Genomic DNA, 22,580 nt, shown 5'->3' with positions numbered 1-22,580 from the left:
AGTTCTCCTACACCAACATTTAAGATGCTTGCATTTTGTGAATAAGTAATTACAGTGTATTGTGCGCGCTAACTATAGCATGGAGGTTGCCTGTCCACTTGCATTAGAGTAATTTGATTGTGAGAGCAACACAAGATGGCCTTCTTTCTCGCCCATCTTCTCAAGCCTGTCGTAAGATCTTGTGTTTTTTCACATTGTGGTGGCGGGGGTGGCGAGGTAGTTGCTGCTTTTGTCATTAAACGATTGGCCTCTGAATTGAAGCTCGATCAAAAAGAGCATGGTGGATTTACGCGCTCAGCAACTCCCTCTCATTGAAAGCACGTTTGTCTGATTTGCTGTTGCCTTTATTCAGTCTCTGATGAGACCTCAGTTTCTTTAAATGTCCCAGAGAGAAGAGAGCTTTGTGGGTTGATGCTGTGGATTGTGCGGGATAAAGCCCAGAAGTGATGTCCCTCTTAATTTGTGTGTCCTTTGGAAGAGGAATAATGGTCAATGGCATATTTTACCAATGGGTGGCGCTCACTCACAAAAGAACTGCTGACTCTAATTATGGAAGTTCTTAGAATGTGCCTTATACCTTAGTTTGTATGTTCATATCTGCTTGAACCTACATTTGGCAGGCATTGTAGGACTGTGTACAACTTTTATGAACTTTGTTACTTTAAAAAATGCTTGATTGTTACAATCTGATACATCTGTTTGTGTGTTTTTTTAAATCTTGAAGATTTTCTTCAGTGGTCATGAAAAAACATCTCATTTCTTTTTAAATGATCTGCAAATCTTGCAATATAAGCCATATAAGTATCCATTGAGCTTATTGTGGGAAAATTATAACCGAATCTCTGTTTCCCCAAACAACATAGAGGGATGATCAAAGTTATTGCATGGTAATTGGTCTCTATTTACACTCCAAAACAAATAGGCATTCTGCTGAGGCGGCTCCACACTGACTGCACCCTCTAACCTGTGATCATGGCGTGGGCGGCCGAATGCAGTGCAGCACATGTACCTGAATCTGCTGTGGAGCATGCTGACCTGTGTTCGGCCTTATCAGCTGAAGCACTCTGCCACTCTGTTACCAAACAGCCGACTTTGATGATTGAAATAGCCGACGCACTGCAATTCATGTTCGCAATTTATTTTTTACACAGATTTTTTCTTAACCCACACACTTTTGTCCAGGTCATGTGCGCTTCTTTGAAGCCTTACATGACTATTAAATGTTTAAGATATGAAAGAAAAGTGGGAATTAGATTATCTTCCTCATATGAGTGTCAAACTGATATGTACTGTAATGGAGCTCACTATTGTAGTTTGATAATCACCACAGCTAGGAAATCTCAATGAGATTAGACAGGAATGCTCAAACACCCTCGTGGGGGATGAAAAAGCATTCAGGCAATGTAAGGTATGGTTACAGCCTATTAAAGGCCTCCTCTAAATGGGTGTGGTTTTGATTTTACACAAGTTTAAAAGAAGTTATAGGGACCTATTTGCATTCCCCCGCAGATGGCGAGCTTGATTTATCCGTTTGATCTTGTTTAGTACATCTAGTAAATTTCCTCTCAGTTTTTTACACTGCCCGATTTAAACAATCCTCTGGCTATGTGGCCTTTTGTGGCATGCTTTAACCCAGAAAGTTATTTCACTGGAAGGTATAAGCAAGTTTGCACAGATCCTGCAGGTTTAATAGTTCTATCGATTAGCATGTCGCTGTGCTCAAGCCAACCAAGTTCTGGCAGTCTTTGAAACTAAAGCATTAGAGCCTGAGACAGATGTGCAACAAGTGTCTGACATAACTTCCTTTGGGAAGCCTCGTGCCAAATCCTGCGCCATATGTGCTTTTGGTCCATGCTGCCCTTTTTGGCAGCAGGCTGCGAAAATGACACCTGCACCTGCACGCAATGGTTCTGGGTCTGGGCACAATGAGCATGGCCATGGACAGATTGGCCACTTGTACAGTAAGAGCTCTCATAATGCATCTTTTATTGCTTGTTATAGAGGGAGGACATGTGCATGTGTTCTGTACTCCCCTCTGTGTCCATGGCCCAGGGGGACCTGTTTTCCTGGAGTGCAGACAGTTGAGTTGATATGAAGCCACATACTGTACGTTCTAACTCAAGAGTGTGACCCAAGGGGTGTACCGGGCTAAACTCAATCCCCTAGGGTTTCCTGGAAGCGAGGAATTGAGTGGTAGGGTTAACAAGGGGGCCTTGTGTCCGGCGCATGGCTGGCCAGTGCGGGGGGTGATACTCATGCTCGCTGATGGGTCATCAGGGAACTAATCTGACAGGTGCTTCTTTTGTTTCAGGGGAATTGATTGCAGACAATGCCCCTGACCCTGTCACACTGCTCACTGATGTGTCATTGGGAGGACTGGACACTGAAGGTTTTACAACTGACATAATCTTATATCAGACACTAAAGTAGATTATGAATTAAAAGTGCCAGATAGTGTGTCTGTGTATACCTTGTATTGCTTACATTATGGGGACCAAATGTTCCCACAAGTACAGCAATACCACAAAAGTTTGACCATGTGGACCGTTTTTGGTCCCCACGAGGAAAACAGCCCCTAAATCATATGGAATGAAGTAAGAAACTTCATGATTTTTTTGCTTGTTTTTTGAGGTGGGGCAGAATTGGGGTAGGGGGCGTAGAATGTACAGTTTACATGGAATAAAAATCTTCATGTCTATGGGAAGTCCCCAAAAAGATAGTTGGACAGTTGTTGCCCTAGTGACCCAGAAAATTGGAAATGGGATATTTTATCCAAAGATTTAAATTCTGTCAATCATGTTCACAACCTCAAAAGGTATTTCTTATTTTTTATTATTATTTTAAGTCAATTGAGTTCATCTGCATTGAAGTTATTTATCATTAATTATGTTACATATGTTTTGTCTTTGTCAGAGCTCTAAAACTCAAGTAAATCATGTGCAGGTATTGCCCCAGGAGAGTCATTTCTTACATACATGGCAACATCATACCTGTAGCTGCAGTAATGCACAACCCTAGGTCTTATTGTTTTATGGAGTCTTGCACCTGGCAAGATTTATCAGACACTTTTATCAGGCAGGTGATACTCAAACGGTCTCCTCCACAGATTGTCAAGCTTGTTAAAGGAGGGAAAACGAGTAAAACAAGTCCAAAGTGTCTCTCGCTGGTAATCCCCCCTTCCACTTTCATAATCAGACGGACTCTCTCGGCCCCAATATGCCACTTGATGAGTTTCCTCTCTAACAGATTTGACAGAGCTCAGTGGGGGATCGAGGCCCATGCTCAGTCCAAGACACTAGCCTGTCAGAACTCCTTAATAGTGGGTCATTCTACCCCAGCCTGTTGTCCTCATTCCTTGTGGCCCCTTTGCCCTTCTAAACACTTATTAGTTGTCTTCCCAAGATCCGAGTCCCTTACACCAGCTGTAGAAAAATAAAAGTCTAAAGAAAGCGGGAAGGGGAAGCGCTTGCATGTTGCATCAGCTGCTCTTGCTTTGTGCCTTTGAGCGGGACTCTTAAACCCTATATGGAAGTGAAGACTGTTTGGGTTGACCACCCGTCATTCATTTAGAAGTTTCTGCAATTCTCATTTGTGATATTTGTCAGTTAGGATAATAGACTAGAGATAGGACTAGATTAGGAATAGACTCCTAATTTACATTAAAAGTACCAACATAGGCTCATTCTGAAAAAGGAGCCTTATATACATTTCTGGAGATGGCTATATTTTGTTTTTAAAATGAATGCTACAGATCGGTTTGACGCTGTTCCTTTTTGAGCTTACCAGCTGACCTCTTACCTCCATATGGACGGCTTTCTTGATGTTACTAGTTTGTCTAGTTAGCTCGCTATGTATGAAGAGAAGTTGACCACAATGACGAAGTTGACTCTCACAAATGGCACTCAATCTCAAAAAGCATACGCAGTGGCCTTTGGTGCTTTCGCTAAAACAAAAACTGCAAAAAAAAAATGTAGCTCCTGGGACGTATTTGCCACTCTATAGAAATGTATATAGAGGTTTGTTTTCAGAACGAGCCTGGGTTGAAAAGTACACATATTGAACGTCTCTTTCAGATAAAGATTTCATGCCCTGCTAATGAGATAATAAGGTGGTTTTATTAGAAAGACACATAAAACTGAAGCACTTCAACTACTCTATTACAAGTAGCTGTAATCCACCAAAGTTTCATAAACATTTTTGAATGTTGTCACAGTTTTCTTTTGGAAGACATGCTTCCTTTAGTAAGACACGATTGAACAAAATCTATTTAATATATTTTTTACTGAAGAGGTCACTTTTAGTAGACATTTTTGATAGAAATTAAAAAAAAAATAATAATAATAGGGAGGCATATGCATAGGTGACAAAATAGATCTGTACTATACTGTAAGTCCACAGTGTTAGGATGCTGTCTGTTTCATCTTTAAAAAACGAATGCTATGAAGTGGTATGATGCTGTTCCTTCTCTCGCTTACCAGCTGACTGCCTACCTTCGTATAGACGGCTTTTCCTCTGTTACCAGTTTGTCCGGTAGCTTGACATATACGTCGGCCAACCTGATATGCAGAGCGGAGTTGACCGTGACAACGGGGACGATTTCAGAAAGCAGATAAGACAAAAACAAAAATTTAAATAAACAATTGAATAGGAGCAAAACGATGGCGCAGTGTGTAGCATGTTCGCCTCACAGCAAGAAGGTCGCTGGTTCGAGTCTTAGCTGAGTCAGTTGGCATTTCTGTGTGGTGTTTACATGTTCTCCCCGTTTTCGCGTGGGCTTCCTCTGGGTGCTCCGGTTTCCCCCACAGTCCAAAGCCATGTGGTATAGGTGAATTGGGTATGCAAAAATTGACCGTAGTGTATGAGTGTGCATGTGAATGAGTGTGAGTGGAAGTTTCCCAGTGATGGGTTACAGCTGGAAGGGCAACCGCTGCGTAAAACATATGCTGGATTAGTTGGCCGTTCATTCAACTGTGGCGACCCCTCATTAATAAAGGGACTTAGCTGAAAAGAAAATGAATGAATGAACAAGTAAATAACAGGGTTAGAATGTGGTAAAATCTGAAAATTGATTTTTCTGGATTGCTTTCTAAAACACTGCGGTTGGGTTTAGGGAAGGTGGTGGGCGGGTCAATCTGTACTTTTTAAAACACTATCGATTGGTTTTAGGGAAATGAATGGGGGGTTTATCGGTCGGTTGTTCAGTCAGTAAATCGGTCAGTCGACAGCAGCCTCTGGTGGACTACCTGAGAATAGCAGGCGCGAATGGCACTCGTGAGAGAAATCTGAGATCTGAAAGAGCGTACACAGCGACCTCTGGTGGATTCACGAAAACAAAAACTGCAAAAAGATGTATATAGGGGTATGTAATCAGAAAGAGCCTGAGATGTAATGTTTTGCATAGTATGGCATTGCAAAAGAGTTTAGAGGGTTTTTACTATGTTGCAAGGGTGTTTTAGGTGGATGTTGCTATATACGTAGTTGCAAAGGTTTCAAGAGTGGTTTTAGCATGCTGTTCGGTAGTTGCCAGGGTATTCTGGGTGATTGCTATGGTGTTACTTGGGTTGCTGGGGGTGATGCTTTGTAGTTGCCAATGAATTCTAGCAGGTTTTCAGCATGTTACTAGAGTGTCATGTGTAGTTCCTTTGCAATTGAAAACAAATTCTGGATCATTTTAATAGGTTGCTACGGTGCTTCATGCTGGGGCTTATAAACTACCAGTTTAATCATTGTATGTGAAAGTCACTTTGAAAAACAATTGCTCACCTCTCCTTAACAACTTATGCAACAAGTGAAGTTATTTGTTACATTATTATGTCCCAAACCTAACCTTACCTAAAAGCAATGGTATAAAGTGTCTGCTAAATGACTAAATGTACATGTATAACGATGCTGACCCTAACAAAAACTATAATTGCAAATATATTTTTGATTATTGCCGGTCAGCGCCACACTTAAAGTCTTTGTTATATCTTATGTCTACCAAATTTGTGTCCATTTAGTGTTTGCCCGGCCATGTGGAAACCAAACAACCTCTCTGCCACCTTTTGTGTGCTAATGGCCATTATAGTCAGCGATAAATGGTTGAAAACAAGTTATCTAGTCATCTCGTCCCTCAGCCTTGTTTACGGTGATGGCAGCCTTTGAACCGTGAGTGAATAGAATAATTGCTGAAGTGCATCTCTGGTTGAGAGGGCATTGGCAGAACGATACAGAGACACTAGCTGTAAGTGTCGGCTGGGGAGGGGGTGATGCACAGTAGTCTGAAGTGCTGGTAAACAAATGTAAAACAAACACAAGTCCAGTGTCTCACTCCCACCGCTGCACCCTGGCCCCACCCTTGAGTAAAGATACAAGGACCCCTTTTATTCCAGAACAAATGTCAGCCCCTCAGTACAGTTAGGAGCAACAAAGGGAATCAAAGCTGGTGTGTATGAATGGCCGTGAGGTTCTGGCACGGTTGGCGGGCTGCTGGAGCGTGCGGCCGCAGTCCGAAACAGATGGCAGATGAGGAGAAGGTGGAACAGACACCAGACCGACCAAGCACCCCCTGTCGGTGGAGAGTCCAGTTGGGTTTGGTTTGGTCACAGGAGGTGGCAGTGGCCAGAGTCATTTGTGTGTTTTGAAGCACAAGAGCTTGGGCTAGCAGCAAAACGAGCAGATGCTTGGCAGGGTCCACAAAGTTAATGAGGGGCACGCGCTGGCCTCACATCATGTCAGGCAACTTTCAAACAAAAACAACATCAGAGAAGTTTGAAGGTGCTCAATTAGTTGGAACTAAGGTCCTTCTGTCCGTTGAATGGCTTCCCAGATTGGACCCTAATTGGACCTCAATATATTGGAGGAAAAACAACTAGCAGTTTGATCGTGATGCATTTTACATTTAGCAGATGATGTTATCCAAAGGGAATTACAAGTGAGGATAAAAGAAGCACATCAAATCATCTGAGAGCAGCAATATATAGTGCTATGACAAGCCTAATTTAGTTTAGTTTTTTGTACAAATAGAGAAGAGCGAGATAGAGAATTTCTTACAGATGGTTTGTCAAGTCCACTCACCTGTGTGGAGCATACGCAGAATTGCACTGTTTTCCAAGAAGTCAAGTCCATCTAAAACAAATATCAGATATGGTATTAAAAGCCAAAAGTAGAAATGGGTTTTAAGACTAGATTTAAAAACAGAAAGGGTTTTGACCTGCCTAACATGGAGAGGAAAATTATCCCATAGTTTTGGGACAACCACTGCAAAAGCCAACCCCGGCTCATTCTGATAATGTTCTTCTATAAACGTTTTTGGAGGCTGCAAAATGCGTCCTAGGAGGTACGTATTTGTGCAGTTTTTGTTTTCGCAAATCCATTAGAGGCCGCTGTGTACTCTTTTTCTTATCTCAATCTGCCGTTCTCGCATAAACCCACCAGAGGCCGCTGTTGGCTGACTGTTTGACTGACTGAATGACTGATTGACCGACCGACCAATCGACTGACCCACCCTCCTCCTTCCCTAAACCCAACCAATTTTATCGATTGAGGGAGGGTAATATGGCAGGGAAGAGCTATTCAGTACGTTTTTTTTTTGGAAAAAATCTTAACAGGTCGCCCTACACCCATTATATGCAGTCGCACAAATGCTCCCAAATATATTATGAGTTTGCATTAATCAAATTTCGGGTGCAAATACAACCAAAATGGTCGCAATTTGGAGCCCTGTGGTTTGTCAAGTCCACTCACCTGTGTGGAACTCATGCAGAATTATACTGTTTTCCAAGAAGTCAAGTCCATCTAAAACAAATAACAGACATGCTACTAAAAGCCAAAAAGTAGTTTTGGATTTTAAGACTAGATTTAAAAACAGAAAGGGTTTTGACCTGCCTAACATGAAGAGGCAAAATGATTCCATAGTTTAGGGGCAACCAATGCAAAAGCCAACCTAGGCTCATTCTGAAAATTTTCTTCTATAAACGTTTCTGGAGGCAGCAAAATGCGTCCTAGGAGGTTTGTATTTTTGCAGTTTTTGTTTTCGGAAATCCATGAGAGGCCGCTGTGTACTCTTTTACTTATCTCAATCTGCCGTTCTCGCGTAAACCCACCAGAGGCCGCTGTTGACTGAGTGTTTGACTGACTGAATGACTGACTGACCGACCGACCAATCGACTAACCCACCCTCCTCCTTCCCCAAACCCAAACAATTTTATCGATTGACCCGCCCACTCACTTCTCTAAACCCAACCAACAATTTTCAACAGCAATCCAGAGAAAGGAAAGCCCTCGTCTGATTTTTTACAACCTTTTCAGATTTTGCCACCTTCTCACTCTGTTATTTACTTGTTTATTTTATTTTTTTGGAATCTGTTTTTGTCTCACCTGCTTTCTGGAACCGTTCTTCAGCAGACTCATACCCCGTCGTTGTGGTCAACTCCTCTCTGCGTCTAAAGTCCGCTGACGTACATGAGGGCATGTACTAACTGGACAAACTGGTTGCGGCGGGAAAGTCGTCCACACAGAGGTAAGCACCAAAAAGAAACCAAAAAGAAACGCCCTGTAGAGTTGATTTAAAATATGAAATGCAGCAATATATAGCTCTGGCTGCATAATTTGCAGTCTCCAGAAATGTATATAGGGCTACATTTTCAGAATGAGCCTATGCCGGCAGCTAGCTCTCTGAAACTCTCACATGGTCGCCCACTGAAGCTAAGCAGGGTTGCGCCTGGTCAGTACCTGGATGGGAGACCACATGGGAAAGCTAGGTTGCTGCCGGAAGTGGTGTTCGTGAGGCCAGCAGGGGGCGCCCAACCTGCGGTCTGTGTGGGTCCTAATGCCCCAGTATAGTGACGGGGACGCTATACTGCTCAGTGAGCGCCGTCTTTCGGATGAGACGTTAAATCGAGGTCCCGACTCTCTATGGTCGTTAAAAATCCCAGGATGTCCTTCGAAAAGAGTAGGGGTTTAACCCTGGCATCCTGGCCAAATCTGCCCACTGGCCTTTGTCCATCATGGCCTCCTAACCCACCCCATATTCCAATTGGCTTCATCTCTGTCTCCTTTCCACCAATCAGCAGGTGTGTGGTGTGCGGTCTGGCGCAAAATGGCTGCCGTCGCGTCATCCAGGTGGATGCTGCACACTGGTGGTGGATGAGGAGATCCCCCCATTGTGTGTAAAGCGCTTTGAGTGCCCAGAAAAGCGCTATATAAATGTAAAGAATTATTATTATTATTATTATGTTGAAATTATTTTTTGACAAACTTTATTGTGAATAAAAACTTTATTCACTTTTAAACATTCAGACATTGGTGAATAGCTTAAAGCTTCACTGAAGTGCTGGAAAATCTGCCAGTGTGATTGGACACATTCTGTTTGATTATCATTTGCATCAATGAAGTTTGTTATAATCAACATTTATTGTGAACTGAGCAACCATTTACTTACGAGCAACTATCAACTGATACCATGACTACATTCTTACATTAAACACATCCACTCATTTGCTAATCACAGTTTGAGAAGCTATTCAGATTTATTTCAGTTGAATGTGCTTTCCCAGTTGTGTATCTAAACATTTCCCACATAAGTTGAGCACAGAGTTTGCCTTGTCATCAACTCACAAGCCCACTGCAGTTCCCTCGTGAACCCTCGTTTGGTGAAACTCTGGCCCGGAGATTGCTAAATGCTTAACGTTTATCCACAACAAATGACAAGTTTGCAAACCTGACTGGTCAGCAGTGATCTGCGCTCCTTTTGCCCCCGAGTGCTCTTTTGAAGCAGAGCTGTTCAGACAATAGAGGGATCTGTGCTGCAGAGCAGGGCTGAATTGAATCGGGCAGCTTCAGTTGACTGCCTCTTCAGGTTCAGAGCATTCAGTTATGGAGAGAGGCATTCCTTGTGGATCATGTTTCCAGGTAAGGAATGATTTCCCACCCTGTCTTTGCTATACCTGCCAGCATTAAAATCCATGGCCTGCTCCCAATTCCTGCTCCAAAAAAACGATTATGCAATATTTGTGAGTGAGGTCATTTTTTTTTACATTTCAGGAATAATTGTGCCAAACTTACTCAACCTAAAAAAACCAACCCAGGCTCATTGGGAATATGTGCCCAGGGCTAGATTTTTGGAAACTGCAATATAGGCCCAATCCCAATTAATTTTTTTATTTACCCCGTCCACTTCCTTGCTCTTTGAAACAGAGTGTGAAAGGGAAGAGCTGCAAATTTACCCCTAAGAAATGGGACACTGCTACAACACCCACAGGTGTTGGCGACTGATGTAATTATTCCAATTGCAATATTTTGGTTTTTATCTTCAGGAAATCACAGAAATCACCAACATCTTGTTGTCATAACGATATACTGTGGTAATAAACTCGTAACTGCACTTTGTATTTACAGCGTGGCCATATTCATCTATGTAAACACAGGAACACCACATTAATGTTATACTAGACATTTCTGACAGGGTATTCAAATGTCATCGAGTGACAGATGTAAAAGTATGTTGTGGAACTACTATACTGAAGTTATTATGGAGTAGAGATCGCGAAATTTAGCGGGTTTTTAAAATTTTTTATTTATTTATTTTTAAGCATGACCGTAAAACACCAGCGCTGATATGTATGTAATAAAACAAACTTCTTTGTTGTAAAAATTTGTAATAATGCCAAAAAAATCTTACATTTGTGCGTCTCCTCACGTGTGCAGCCATGTTGACATTGTAGCTGTTGTATTGTGGAAGATTTTCATACCCTTTGGTTTCTGGTGTGGTCGTGGAAAATTCTCAATTTCAAAGGCTATCTAGCGCTTCCTCTTAGTCCCGTGCCTTCAAGCTAAAGAGAATTGGGAAACCCCTACCAAAGGGCTAAGGTTTGTGTTGTGTTGACAAATCCACCAGAGGATGTTGTCTACATTATTGCACATCTCAAATACGTTAATGGGCTATGTTTTCTCATACGTATCATTTACATGTGCATGTCCGTGATCCGCACCCTTCCCTAAATACAACCGATAGTGTTTTCAAGTAAAAAATTAAGAAATTTTTGCCACAATTTCACATTGGTTTTTTTTACCTGGTTTTACCTGTCTTTCACCAGACTCAAACCCGATCTGCTGCCCGAAGTACAACACCGTACAAGGTGAGCTACCAAGCAAACTGATCGCTTTGGAAAAGTTGTCTATATGAAACTAAATGTGCAAAGAAAACACATTTAATCACAGATCACAGACATGTTTAACCATTTCATGTGTGGTTTTTAAATATTCCAGCTAATCGTCCTACGTGAGTTTTTATTTTTAATTTTTATTGTGACCGTTACTTAGAATGCATTTGGTTCTAAAGTTCCCATAGCAAGACGTTATGTAACATGACCGATTAGCCCCAATGATCGATTGAGAAGATATTCTAGTTACATACCCTGTTTGTAACTTATGTGAATAAAGCACATTGTCCAGTTACAGTTGAAGTCAGAATTATTAGCCCTCCTGAATTATTACCCCCCCCCGTATATTTTGCCCCCAATTTCTGTTTAATGGATAAAAATCAACACATTTTTAAACATAACAGTTTTAATAACTCATTTCTAATAACTTTTATCTTTGCCATGATGACAGTGCATAACATTTTACTATATATTTTTCAAGATACTAGAATTCACCTCAAAGGTACATTTAGAGGCTTAACTAAATCCAATAATAATAATATTGACCTTAAAATGGCTTAAAAATTTAAAAACTGCTTTATTCTAGCTGAAATAATAAAATAAAATAAGAAAAAAATCTTATAGGAAATACTGTGAACAATTCCTTGCTCTGTTAAACATCATTCGGGAAATAATTGAGATATATATATATATATATATATATATATATATATATATATATATATATATATATATATATATATATATATATATATATATTCTCAATATATATATAAAACATTCTAATCACACCGGTGTGATCGTACACGTAGAAGGGTTATTTGTTTTGTGTGGTATTTATTGCCAAAACAATTCTTGATTCATAAGTAATATGTCCCTGGAAACATCAACAGAGCGAAAAGGAACAAAAGTTGTCACCGTCATACCACCCAGTAGTAGGGCTGCACGGTATTGGAAAAATTTGATTTTGCGATATTTTATATTTCTTCAATAAATGTTGTGATATGAATACAGTACACAAGATGGTTTGATAAGCTCTATTTGACGGTTTCCGGAGAGTCTAACAGTACTCGCGTACAAAAATGGAATAATAAAATAAAGCTTTTTTCAAAGTTTTTCTTCTTCTTTTGCTCTGTCTCGTTTCTCGTTCAAATATCTAAAAAATGATTAGATCAAGATAAAAATATAATTTTTTTTTAAAGTATATATATATTGCATAGATCGTATAAATGATCAAATTTTTTTAAATTAATTTTTGTTACAGCTCTAAACATCTTATTTTTTTGTGTCCAAATGTCGAAAAACTCTTGAAATGCTCAATGACCACAAACAGATATATTAACATTGCATTTCTTGTGATGTGACTATTGTGGATATTAATGCTGAAACAATATATTGCGCAACACTACCCAGTAGCATTCGTTTTACCCAGAAACTGCAGGCAAATGTATTTTGAAGCATGTTTTTGCTCATCACATATCTCCAATGAGCTAGTGTTGTAAAAAAGGCTTCTAGTTTCGTCCTAGAATCAAACCCATGCACCACATGAAGCTTCATAGAGATTTTGATTTATTCGGGACCTTGTACAGTACAGGTCAGTTTGGCGGTACACAACGAGCTGGGCTTTTGTGCTAAGGACAGCTGTGTTAGCAAGGCTGCCTGCGTTATGGCAGATTTTATTAATTCTTTTATACGAGATTGACGTGAATGTTGGACAGTTGCATAGAATCCTGCTTGAAGACGTACAAGTATATGTTGAATATGTAATTCAATTTGAGGCTGGAAAATGAGGGCAACATTTCATTATTCTCAACCTTGTCCATTGACAAAAACAAAAGCTCGTCTGACCGCCAGCCTAGTTTGAATAAATTTGACAGCTCCTTTTTACGGGCGCGTTGTCTCTGGGCTACCAAACAGATGACCATTGTTCGCCAATATCTGTCCTGGCCCTTGTATTGTCCCTTGACATATGAGTGGCATGCGGCCCCCAATTGCCGACTCTATCCACACGTACAAACACACACACGCAGCAAGGGTACAGCTGGCCAGAAAAGGCGCGCTCCGCGGGACCCCTCTCTGTGGGGACTGCTGACATCACGCGCATATGTGTGTGTGTTTTTGAGGACATGCCACCTATGAACCAGCGCAACCTGTTGATCGCAGCCACTGAGCCAGAAGTAATCTGCGGATCTGGAAATTAAAATGTGAATTGTGTTGGGGAAAGCGGGAAACTTTGCCCCGTGAATCATTCTCTGTGTGTCTCACAGTGTGTGCTTGAAGTAAATGAATGTATACTGTAGTTCATAACAGGATTAAACCACCAGGATCTGGTCAGCGCAAGGCATTATATCAGCGTGCTCTGAAAAGAACAGCACAGTTTGGTGTCAGTGGGATTGTGCGTCAGTTGATAGATTTTTAAATGAATTTTTAACAAACTGTCAAGACTGAAATGTGTAGTTTTGGGACACATTGATGTCAGATTATAAGGCAGCATGAAATGAAAGAGGCTTTAATCAATTCAAAAAATTATTTATTTTACACTAAATTATCCCTTTAGGTAACACTTTAGAATACCTATCCTTTATAACTAGTTAATAGATCATTAATAAACATTTAGTAAATGATTTGTAAATGACTTGTTAAATAAAAGTTAATAGTTGGTTATTTATTTATAAATCTGCCTTATAGATCGCCAACAGATAACTTACGAGCTCTTAGTTAACAAGTTATGAATGACTCGTTAACTGTATTTTACAGATTTATAATTTTACCTAATAAATTAGTAATTGATAATGAACAAGATGTTGGTAAATTAATTACAAAAGACTTGTTAAATATCAGTTAGTAGTTTATATGTGTTATTGAGGGATGGGGGGGGGGGGGGGGGGGAAGTGCGTGCAAACCGAAAAGCGGGGAGTGTATATGAAGATGGTTGCAGGTTGGGTTCGGTGCGCATGGACCCACACCTCATCCAGGTTTATTAACATTTAAGAAAAAATAAATGTTTTGGTATAATATAATATATTATAATAAAATATAATTTAATATGATGTAATATAACATAATTTTATATAATATGATATAATATACAGTTGGCGGTTCTGTGTGGAGTTTGCATGTTCTCCCCACATACACGTGGGGTTCCTCCGGGTGCTCCAGTTTCCCCCACAGTCTAAAGATATGTGGTACTGAAGAATTGGGTAAGCTAAATTGACCATAGTGTATGAGTGTTAATGAGTGTGTATGGATGTTTCCCAGAGATGGGTTGCAGCTGGAAGGGCATCCATGGCGTAAAAGCAAATGCTGGATAAGTTGGTGGTTCATTCCGCTGTGGCAACCCCAGATCAATAAAGGAACTAAGCCGACAAGAAAATGAATGAATGAATGATAATATAATATAATATAATATAATATAATATAATATAATATAATATAATATAATATAATATAATATAATACAATATAATATAATATAATGTAATATAATTAAATATAATATAATATAATATAATTTAATATAATTAAATATAATTAAATATAATATAATATAATATAATATAATATAATTTTATGCAATATCATAATAATAATAATAATAATAATAATAATACAATAAAATATAATATATTGACCATTTATAATATACCAATTTTTCGTATGCTATACAATTTAGTATGTAGCAGATGCAAATGGTAATATTGTCTATTTTTGTGAGTTTGCATGATCTAATAAATGTAATAAATATTAAAATAAACACCAGAAATGTTTCTATGTATGAAGTAACAAGTCTTTAATCTCATCATTTTTATTCTACTACAAAATATAATATTTTTGATAACACAAACAAAACACAGATCTGATTAATGTGACACAGGAAAGGATTCTGTTTTCACAACAAACAAGAGGTAAAATGTTAATACATGTTTTAACTGATATCTGAAGAATCAGTGTTATGTCAATAAATGAGGCTCCTTGCAGTTTGCCGTACGTCCTCATTAACTCCAGCTTATGAATCCAAAAGAAGATAAGCAAATTCCCAACCGAAAAAAGGAGGCAAGAACTTTCAAAAAAGAAATGTCAAAGCTTTTATCGACTTCATAATTCTGGCATAAGCGCTTGCCATCTGTCCTTTAGTGCGTTCCGAAGAGCGGAAGTGTTTAAGACATGCTTGCTGAACAAATAAAGGCTGGGAAGGGGATCAACTTTTTAAACAGTCAAAAAGATTTCCAGGCTAACAGGAAGTATGAAAACAAATGCTTAATGCAAGGATTATCGGATCATTAAAAAAAAAGTGCTGATAATTCAAATGGTTTTAAAGTATTTACACTATTTTAAGGTGTCTTTGTCACAAGAGTATCTATTTATTGTACTACACTGGAAAAAAAAATATTCATTGGGTTTTCTACATTTTATTAAGATAAGTGGTTGCAAACAATTTATATAGAGTTTACAGTTAGTAATGTTAAACCTAGTTTGTTTGTTTAAATTCCAGCATTCTCATTTTGAAAATGTACCCCTATATACATTTCTTGAGATCGCAAATTATGTAGCCAGATGTATGTATGGCTGCATGTTGTTTTTAAAATGAACGCTACAGGGCGGTATGACGTGTTCCTTTTTGCACTTACCAGGCCACCGCATACCTCCGTGTGGACAGCTTTTCCACTGTTACCAGTTTGTCCAGTGGCTCGTCGGGTACATCGGCATATTTGTGATGTGGAGCGAAGTTGACTGCGACGACGTGGTTCAAGTCTGCATAGAACGATTTCAGAAAGCAGGTGAGACAAAAAACGAAAGCCAGAAAATAAGATGAACAAGTAAATAACAGGGTGAGACTGTGGTAAAATCTGAAAATGTGGTAAAAATCAGGCTGCCGAGAGGGTTTTTCTTTTACTGGATTGCTTTTGAAAGCACTATCGGTTGGGTTTAGGCAAGGAGGAGGGTGGGCCAGTTGAATGGCCAGTCAGTAAACATCGGCCTCTGGTGAATTTACGCAAGAAGAGCAGGCTTGAATGGCTCTTGAGAAAAATTTGAGATCTTAAAAAGCATGCACAGCGGCCTCTGGTGGATTAGCACAAAAAATGGGACATATTCGGTGCTCTCCAGAAATGTATATAGGGGTATGTATTTAGAATGAGCCTGGGATGTTAAATTTAGCCCATATAAAGTGTTTGCAACCACTTATAAAAAAAATAGTAAATCCAATTAACCTTTTTTCAGTGTACTAAGCAATATTAATTAATTACATGTATGGTTATAGTTAGAATTAGAGGTCTAGATGCATGTATGTATATTATGTATAATAATTGTAATCACTATGGCAATTACATGAAACATGTGTAACAGGGACACCTTAAAACGAAATTTACTGTAAACTTTTTATATCTATTAATAGTTTAATACTGATAAAACAAAAGCATTTTTGAATGTCGTTGTAATTATCACTCACAACTGAGTCTGAAGGTTATTTGCAGTGAGGAGAATAAAAAGCACAAATAAAAAAATATTTAAAATGTTATGATATCGTTTTATGTAATCAAAATATCGATTGCATACAATATCATACAATCTCTTCACACAGTTTTGTAAATCAATTCACTCGAAAAATAACTTTTTTGCTGCTTTTTTAAACTACTTATTTAAAATGAGTTGAAACAACACATTTATTTATTTATTTATTTATTTATTTATTTTTTTTTTTTCTTTAAACTTAATTCTTTTACAGTATGTTCAATCCACTTTCATTTGTAAAAACGATTGTGTTAACTTAATCAATTTGTGTTGGGATCCAGCATTTTAACAGTACATTCATGTGCAGGTACATAAAATTGTTAATAATTTATAGAAATTCTTAATAACAGCAACAACAACAACAACCTCAACAACAACAACAACAACAATAATAATAATAATAATAATTATTATTATTATTATTATTATTAATGAATTGTGTGGAACCCTGCATTTTTCCTGGATAAATAAATATGTAAATAATTATTAGTGTGGGAAGATTTATAATTAAATAAATTAAACAGCCCCCCCCCACCCCCATTCAAACTTTTATTCCTTTTTAAACGTAGTTCCATATGTACTTTTTCTCAGCTCAACATGCTAATGAGAGGGTGTCTGTCAATCATCAGAAGCCAGTCAAAAAGATCGAAGGCTAAATTTTTATTTATATAAAGTCTGCCTCCTGATGATTGACAGGCAACGTTTTAAGTTTTGCATTTTCTTACTCCCCCAACATCTGTGTAATTTATAAATAATCTTATTTTATAAATTATAAATTATCTGCTTGGACCTTTAATTATTTATATATTTATTAATGCAGGAATTTGTGTTTATATATATATATATATATATATATATATATATATATATATATATATATATATATATATATATATATATATATATATATATATATTTGCATATTTATTTATTCGTCATTTTATTTATGTAGCAATTTATGGATTTATTTACTTATTTATTTATTTACTGGTTTGTTTATTTATAGTTTTATTCATGCAGAAATTTATGGATTTAGTTATTTATTTGTTTATTTATTTGCATATGTATGTGTTTATTTATAGTTTTGTTTATGCAGGAATTTATGTATTTATTTACTTATTTATTTATTTGCATATTTATCTATGCAGGAATTTATGAATTTATTATATAATTTATTTATTTATGTATTTGCATATTTTTTATTTATGCAGGAATTTATGGATTTATTTATTTTCATATTTATTTATGGAAAATTTATGGATTTATTATTTAATTCATTTATTCATTTGTGTATTTATTTATTTATGCATGAATTTATGAATTTATTATTTCATTCATTTATTTATTTGTGTATTTATTTATGCTGGAATTTTTGTATTTATTATTTAAGTTATCAATTTATTTGCATATTTATTTATCTATTGTTTTTGCAGGTTTTGTCCTCCATAAATAAACTGCCAATTTGCTGCAAATTAGTGCTAATATACAGTTGATATCCTTATAATAGGCAGGTAATAAGCCAGTAGTAAATAGTGTGAATTGCTTCTTAAAGTAAAGTGTTACTATTTTTGTATTGATACATATACTACTCTCACTAATAATACATAATATTAATTATTATGTATTGTTGTCAATTTTATGTACATCTCAACCCCAACTGTGATATGACTTCCATGTTTATTTTTTGTTTCTTTCAGGAAAAGAAAACGTCATTGGTAAATCCGGCAGTCTGAACAGCCAAGGGAGCATCTCGCCGTGAGTCTAGGTCACAACCTTTGACCCGTAGTGTTTCCTGCTCAGGGTCACTGGTCCTCCGGATGGCCCTCTTTCATTTCCCTCATTCACTCATGCACTGCTGCTTTTTCTCAGTGGGCCAGCAGGAGGTCAACCTAGATCACAGTTAACCTACTTCTGCTTAGGTCACTGCAACAGAGAAGTAAACCGTTCTTTATTTATTTGATTATAAGAATTTTGATTGATTTATTTCTTTTTTTACTGGCATACAATGGAAGTGCTGAAATCAACTCAAACCTCTTCCCGCTTTTCATATCATTCACTCTGCTCTTTGATACAAAAGAGCATATTATTACTCCAATATTCTTACAATATTTAGAAGTAAATCATTGATAATAAACTTAATGTACACCTTTTTTCGGGTTACTCTCTGAATCTAGAGAAATAGGGTTTATTACAAAATAAGGTTTGCTAGGGACTGTATATGCTAATCAATCTTTGAAGGACTTTTGCAGTTTATATATATATATATATATATATATATATATATATATATATATATATATATATACAGTTGTTAATAAACAGTTGCAGTTAAATAAATTATAGTAGCACAATCATGCGACACAACTCAGATAAGCTCAGAAGAAACAAAGCTTGAAAGAATAAATTACGCGGTTGTTTTCAGGGACAGGCTTCAGCCTCTGTTTCGTCTTTCTCCAACCAGAAATACGCAAACTTACATTTTACCATTTTGCCGTCTGTTTTGCTTTAAGGTTTCACTACATATAGAGAGTGTCACATCACCTATATATATATCATAACTTATCTGTGAAAAACTTATTTGTGAAAAACATCCGTACACACATTTCACACAAACATGTGTGCGTTCTCACGCTTAGTAATCCAATGTTAGAATAAAATATAGACAAATAAACAAAGATATTAAATTACAAAATGAAAAGTCTCTTAAAAACTGACTGCCTGTAAAGTTCTAGTGTTCAAAGTCTCTCTCTTTCTCTCTCTCTGTTCTTGAGGTTTAATCCTCCTGTAACAGAAGGCCTGCAACTTGCCTTTTGCCGACTTGCACATGAACGCCTTCTCTTTCTGTCTTGCCACCAACGGACAGCTGATGCAGTGTGGATGATAAGGTGTATATCGCACAGTTGCATTGTGAAGCTTGAAGTTCTCCACCTACGCCTTTCATCAGGGACCATGGGGCTCGTCTGTGGTATCTCTGGCCAGCCCAGGCCGAGAAGAAGGGCTGGTCCATGATTATCAGGTTCTGCAACATGAACAGCTGGCCGTGTGGACCACTAAAACTCTGAACATGAGAGGGGTGGGATATCTCAACACCCTCTCAATTAGACTCCTTACGTTTCCCTGTTACTTTTATGAATGGTCACTGGGAAGAACATAATGTAGAAATGGGTGGGTATTACATAAAACAACACAGCGGGAATCGAACAAATGGAGCGAGATTCCCACAGATGGCCATCAAGGATCTGTCTTTTAAATGACTTTCGCTGCATGCTCATTCAAACTACTTATTTAAAATGAGTTGAAACAACACAATACTTACGTTTTTTTGGCAACAACTTAATATTTTTATATTATTTTATGATCAATCCACCTAAATTTGTAAACACGATTAAGTTACCTTGATTTGTGCGGGAACAACATAAAGGAATTGTGTTGAACCCAGTATTTTTTTTATTTGACCTCTACACTATAAACAATGCTGGACACAATTGATTTGTGTTGGACAACATGAGGGAATTAAGTTAACCTATTGGTTTTTGCTAATTTAAGTGGATTGAACATAAAACAATTAAGTTGTCTTTAAAATGACCTCAAAAAGTGTGTTGTTTAAGCTCATTTTAAGTAGTTTGAACAAACAGACACAACAATCTTTCTCTCAAGGAGTCTTTAAATGCCTTGTTTTATACAGTTAAATTTAGATATTGACCTCGAAGGATTATGAAAAAACATTAGTTGAGAAAAACGATTATTGCGTCATATCCCACCTATTTCAGGCAGTCAGGATGCGTTTCATGTGTAAGTCAGTCCAATCTTGTAACATGACTTTTGCAGCATTGAACATGCTTGATTAATTAAGTGAGCCTCTGAGACGGACAGATAACATGTAAAGTCTTTTTTTTAAGTTCAAGCTCTACCTAAATGGCCAAACACATAACTTACATAAAAAGTTCAGACTGAAAAGACGTATCTGTAATTGAACCTGTGACCGACAAATACCCTACCCGTCTTAAAGTGACAACGCACTGTACTCCTTCTGCAGACTGAGCTTATCATTTATTAATCAAAAACAAAAGCAAGGACAAAATCACTTATTGCTCTTTACTGAAGGACTTTTGTTGCTTAATTAAGAAATAAATCAAGTTTAATTCTGACGTTGATGACTATGCTCAAAGCACAGATTGTTCCATATTTTTATTCTATTGTATTTTTTTTTTCATTCTTTCTATAATTTGGAGAATTTATTTTTGTATAGTTTTGAACTTTTTTGTACTTTGTAAATGTCATGATCTTTGAAATGTATGGGTGTAATGGCAACCTTATTTACAGCGGAAATATATATATATATATATATATATATATATATATATATATATATATATATATATATATATATATATATATATATATATATATATATATATATATATATATATATATTTATATATATATATATATAAGTTCCCCAATTTCTGTTTAACGGAGAAAAGATTTTTTTCAACCCATTTCTAAGCATAATAGTTTTATTAACTCATTTCTAATAACTGATTTATTTTATCTTTGCCATGATGAGTCAAATTTAAAGGCTTAACTAGATTAATTAGGTTAACTAGGCAGGTTTGGGTAATAAATCATTGTAAAAGGATGGTTTGTTCTGTAGACTATTCAAAAATATAGTTTAAAGGGGCTAATAATTTTGTTCTTTAAATGATGTTTAAATAAAAAAACTGCTTTTATTCTAGCCAAAATAAAACAAATAAGACTTTATCTCTATGGGTATATATATATATATATATATATATATATATATATATATATATATATATATATATATATATATATATATATATACATACATACATACATATATATATATATATATATATATATATATATATATATATATATATATATATATATATATATATATATATATATATATTTATACACATACAGTTCAATTATTACCATTTGTTGAATTATCACCATTTTTTTCTTTTTCAATAAATTCCCAAATTATGTTTAACAGAGCAAGAATTTTTCACAGTATTTCCGATTATATAGATTATATATATATATATATATATATATATATATATATATATATATATATATATATATATATATATATATATTTTTTTTTTTTTTTTTTAATCTGGAGAAAGTCTTATTTGTTTTATTTTGGCTAAAATAAAAGTTGTTTTTAATTTTTTATAAAGTTATATGTGAGTTTTAGATCTTTAGGTGTTTGTTCACCATTGTGTCATTTATATATGTAATGTAAAGTGAGATAGTTAGCATAAAAGCCTATGGAATCTGCTAACGCTGAGGCATTCACAAAGCATTGCTTTTTTCACCCCCAAGAGACCTTAAGTACACAACAGCTGACAGAAAGCCTTTCTCTCCAAAACAAAGCTTGACTTTGCCCATTTGTCAGTCAGGTTCTTGTCTGGTTATTAGGAGGTTAATGTTCAAACCCAGGAAAAAATAAGGCAAAACAAAGTAACTTGTTGCTGTATCTATAAAATGTCATCAAAAGAGTCGTGTACATTAACCCTCAGCTCTAGCGGGTCTGGTGTGAACCGAGGGGACGAAAGTTGCAGGCTCAGGTGAGACCGAAGCAATCCATGTGAAAAGCTGAGGGTCTTTCAATCATTCACTACAGGAATGCCTTTCTTACAGCCGCTGTGTGGTTTTCGGAGCCTCGCAGATCTGTGTATTTCTCACCTGGACAGTGAAATCTTGGTTGAACAAACATGGGTCTGAGCGAAGGACGGCCTTTGCACTTTAATCAGCCTTTGCGGAGTTACTCACTCTCTCACACGTCAACACCTTAACGTGTGAACCAAAAACCCACTGCAAATTTATATAGTACAGAAGTGGTTGGAAAAATAGGTAACATGTTCAACATTACTGGAAATTTTTAATTCTGTT

General features: G+C 36.7%; 1 protein-coding gene across 1 annotated transcript; it reads left to right on the top strand.

The window, feature by feature from the left end:
- Positions 1-9,679: 9,679 nt before the first annotated feature.
- Positions 9,680-20,800, top strand: LOC147836204 (uncharacterized). Its single transcript, XM_087262120.1, has 6 exons — positions 9,680-9,891; positions 11,076-11,117; positions 15,773-15,919; positions 18,350-18,407; positions 18,522-18,588; positions 19,424-20,800. Exons 1-6 carry the CDS (start codon positions 9,882-9,884, stop codon positions 19,427-19,429), a joined length of 330 nt encoding a protein of 109 aa, XP_087118246.1. The 5' UTR covers positions 9,680-9,881; the 3' UTR covers positions 19,430-20,800.
- The last annotated feature ends 1,780 nt before the right edge of the window (positions 20,801-22,580 follow it).

The sequence above is a fragment of the Danio rerio genome, chromosome 7 (genome assembly GCF_052040795.2).
Source record: "Danio rerio strain M-AB ecotype USA chromosome 7, GRCz13ab, whole genome shotgun sequence".
In the NCBI taxonomy this organism is placed as follows: domain Eukaryota; kingdom Metazoa; phylum Chordata; class Actinopteri; order Cypriniformes; family Danionidae; genus Danio; species Danio rerio.
This window is presented reverse-complemented; position numbering and strand designations above follow the sequence as displayed.

What these genes read in the sequence shown, in the direction of transcription:
- LOC147836204 (XM_087262120.1), top strand. An exon ending in AGAACGATTTCAGAAAGCAG is followed by an intron (nt 15,920 to 18,349) that starts GTGAGACAAAAA and finishes TGTTTCTTTCAG; the next exon opens with GAAAAGAAAACGTCATTGGT. An exon ending in AGCCAAGGGAGCATCTCGCC is followed by an intron (nt 18,408 to 18,521) that starts GTGAGTCTAGGT and finishes GCTTTTTCTCAG; the next exon opens with TGGGCCAGCAGGAGGTCAAC.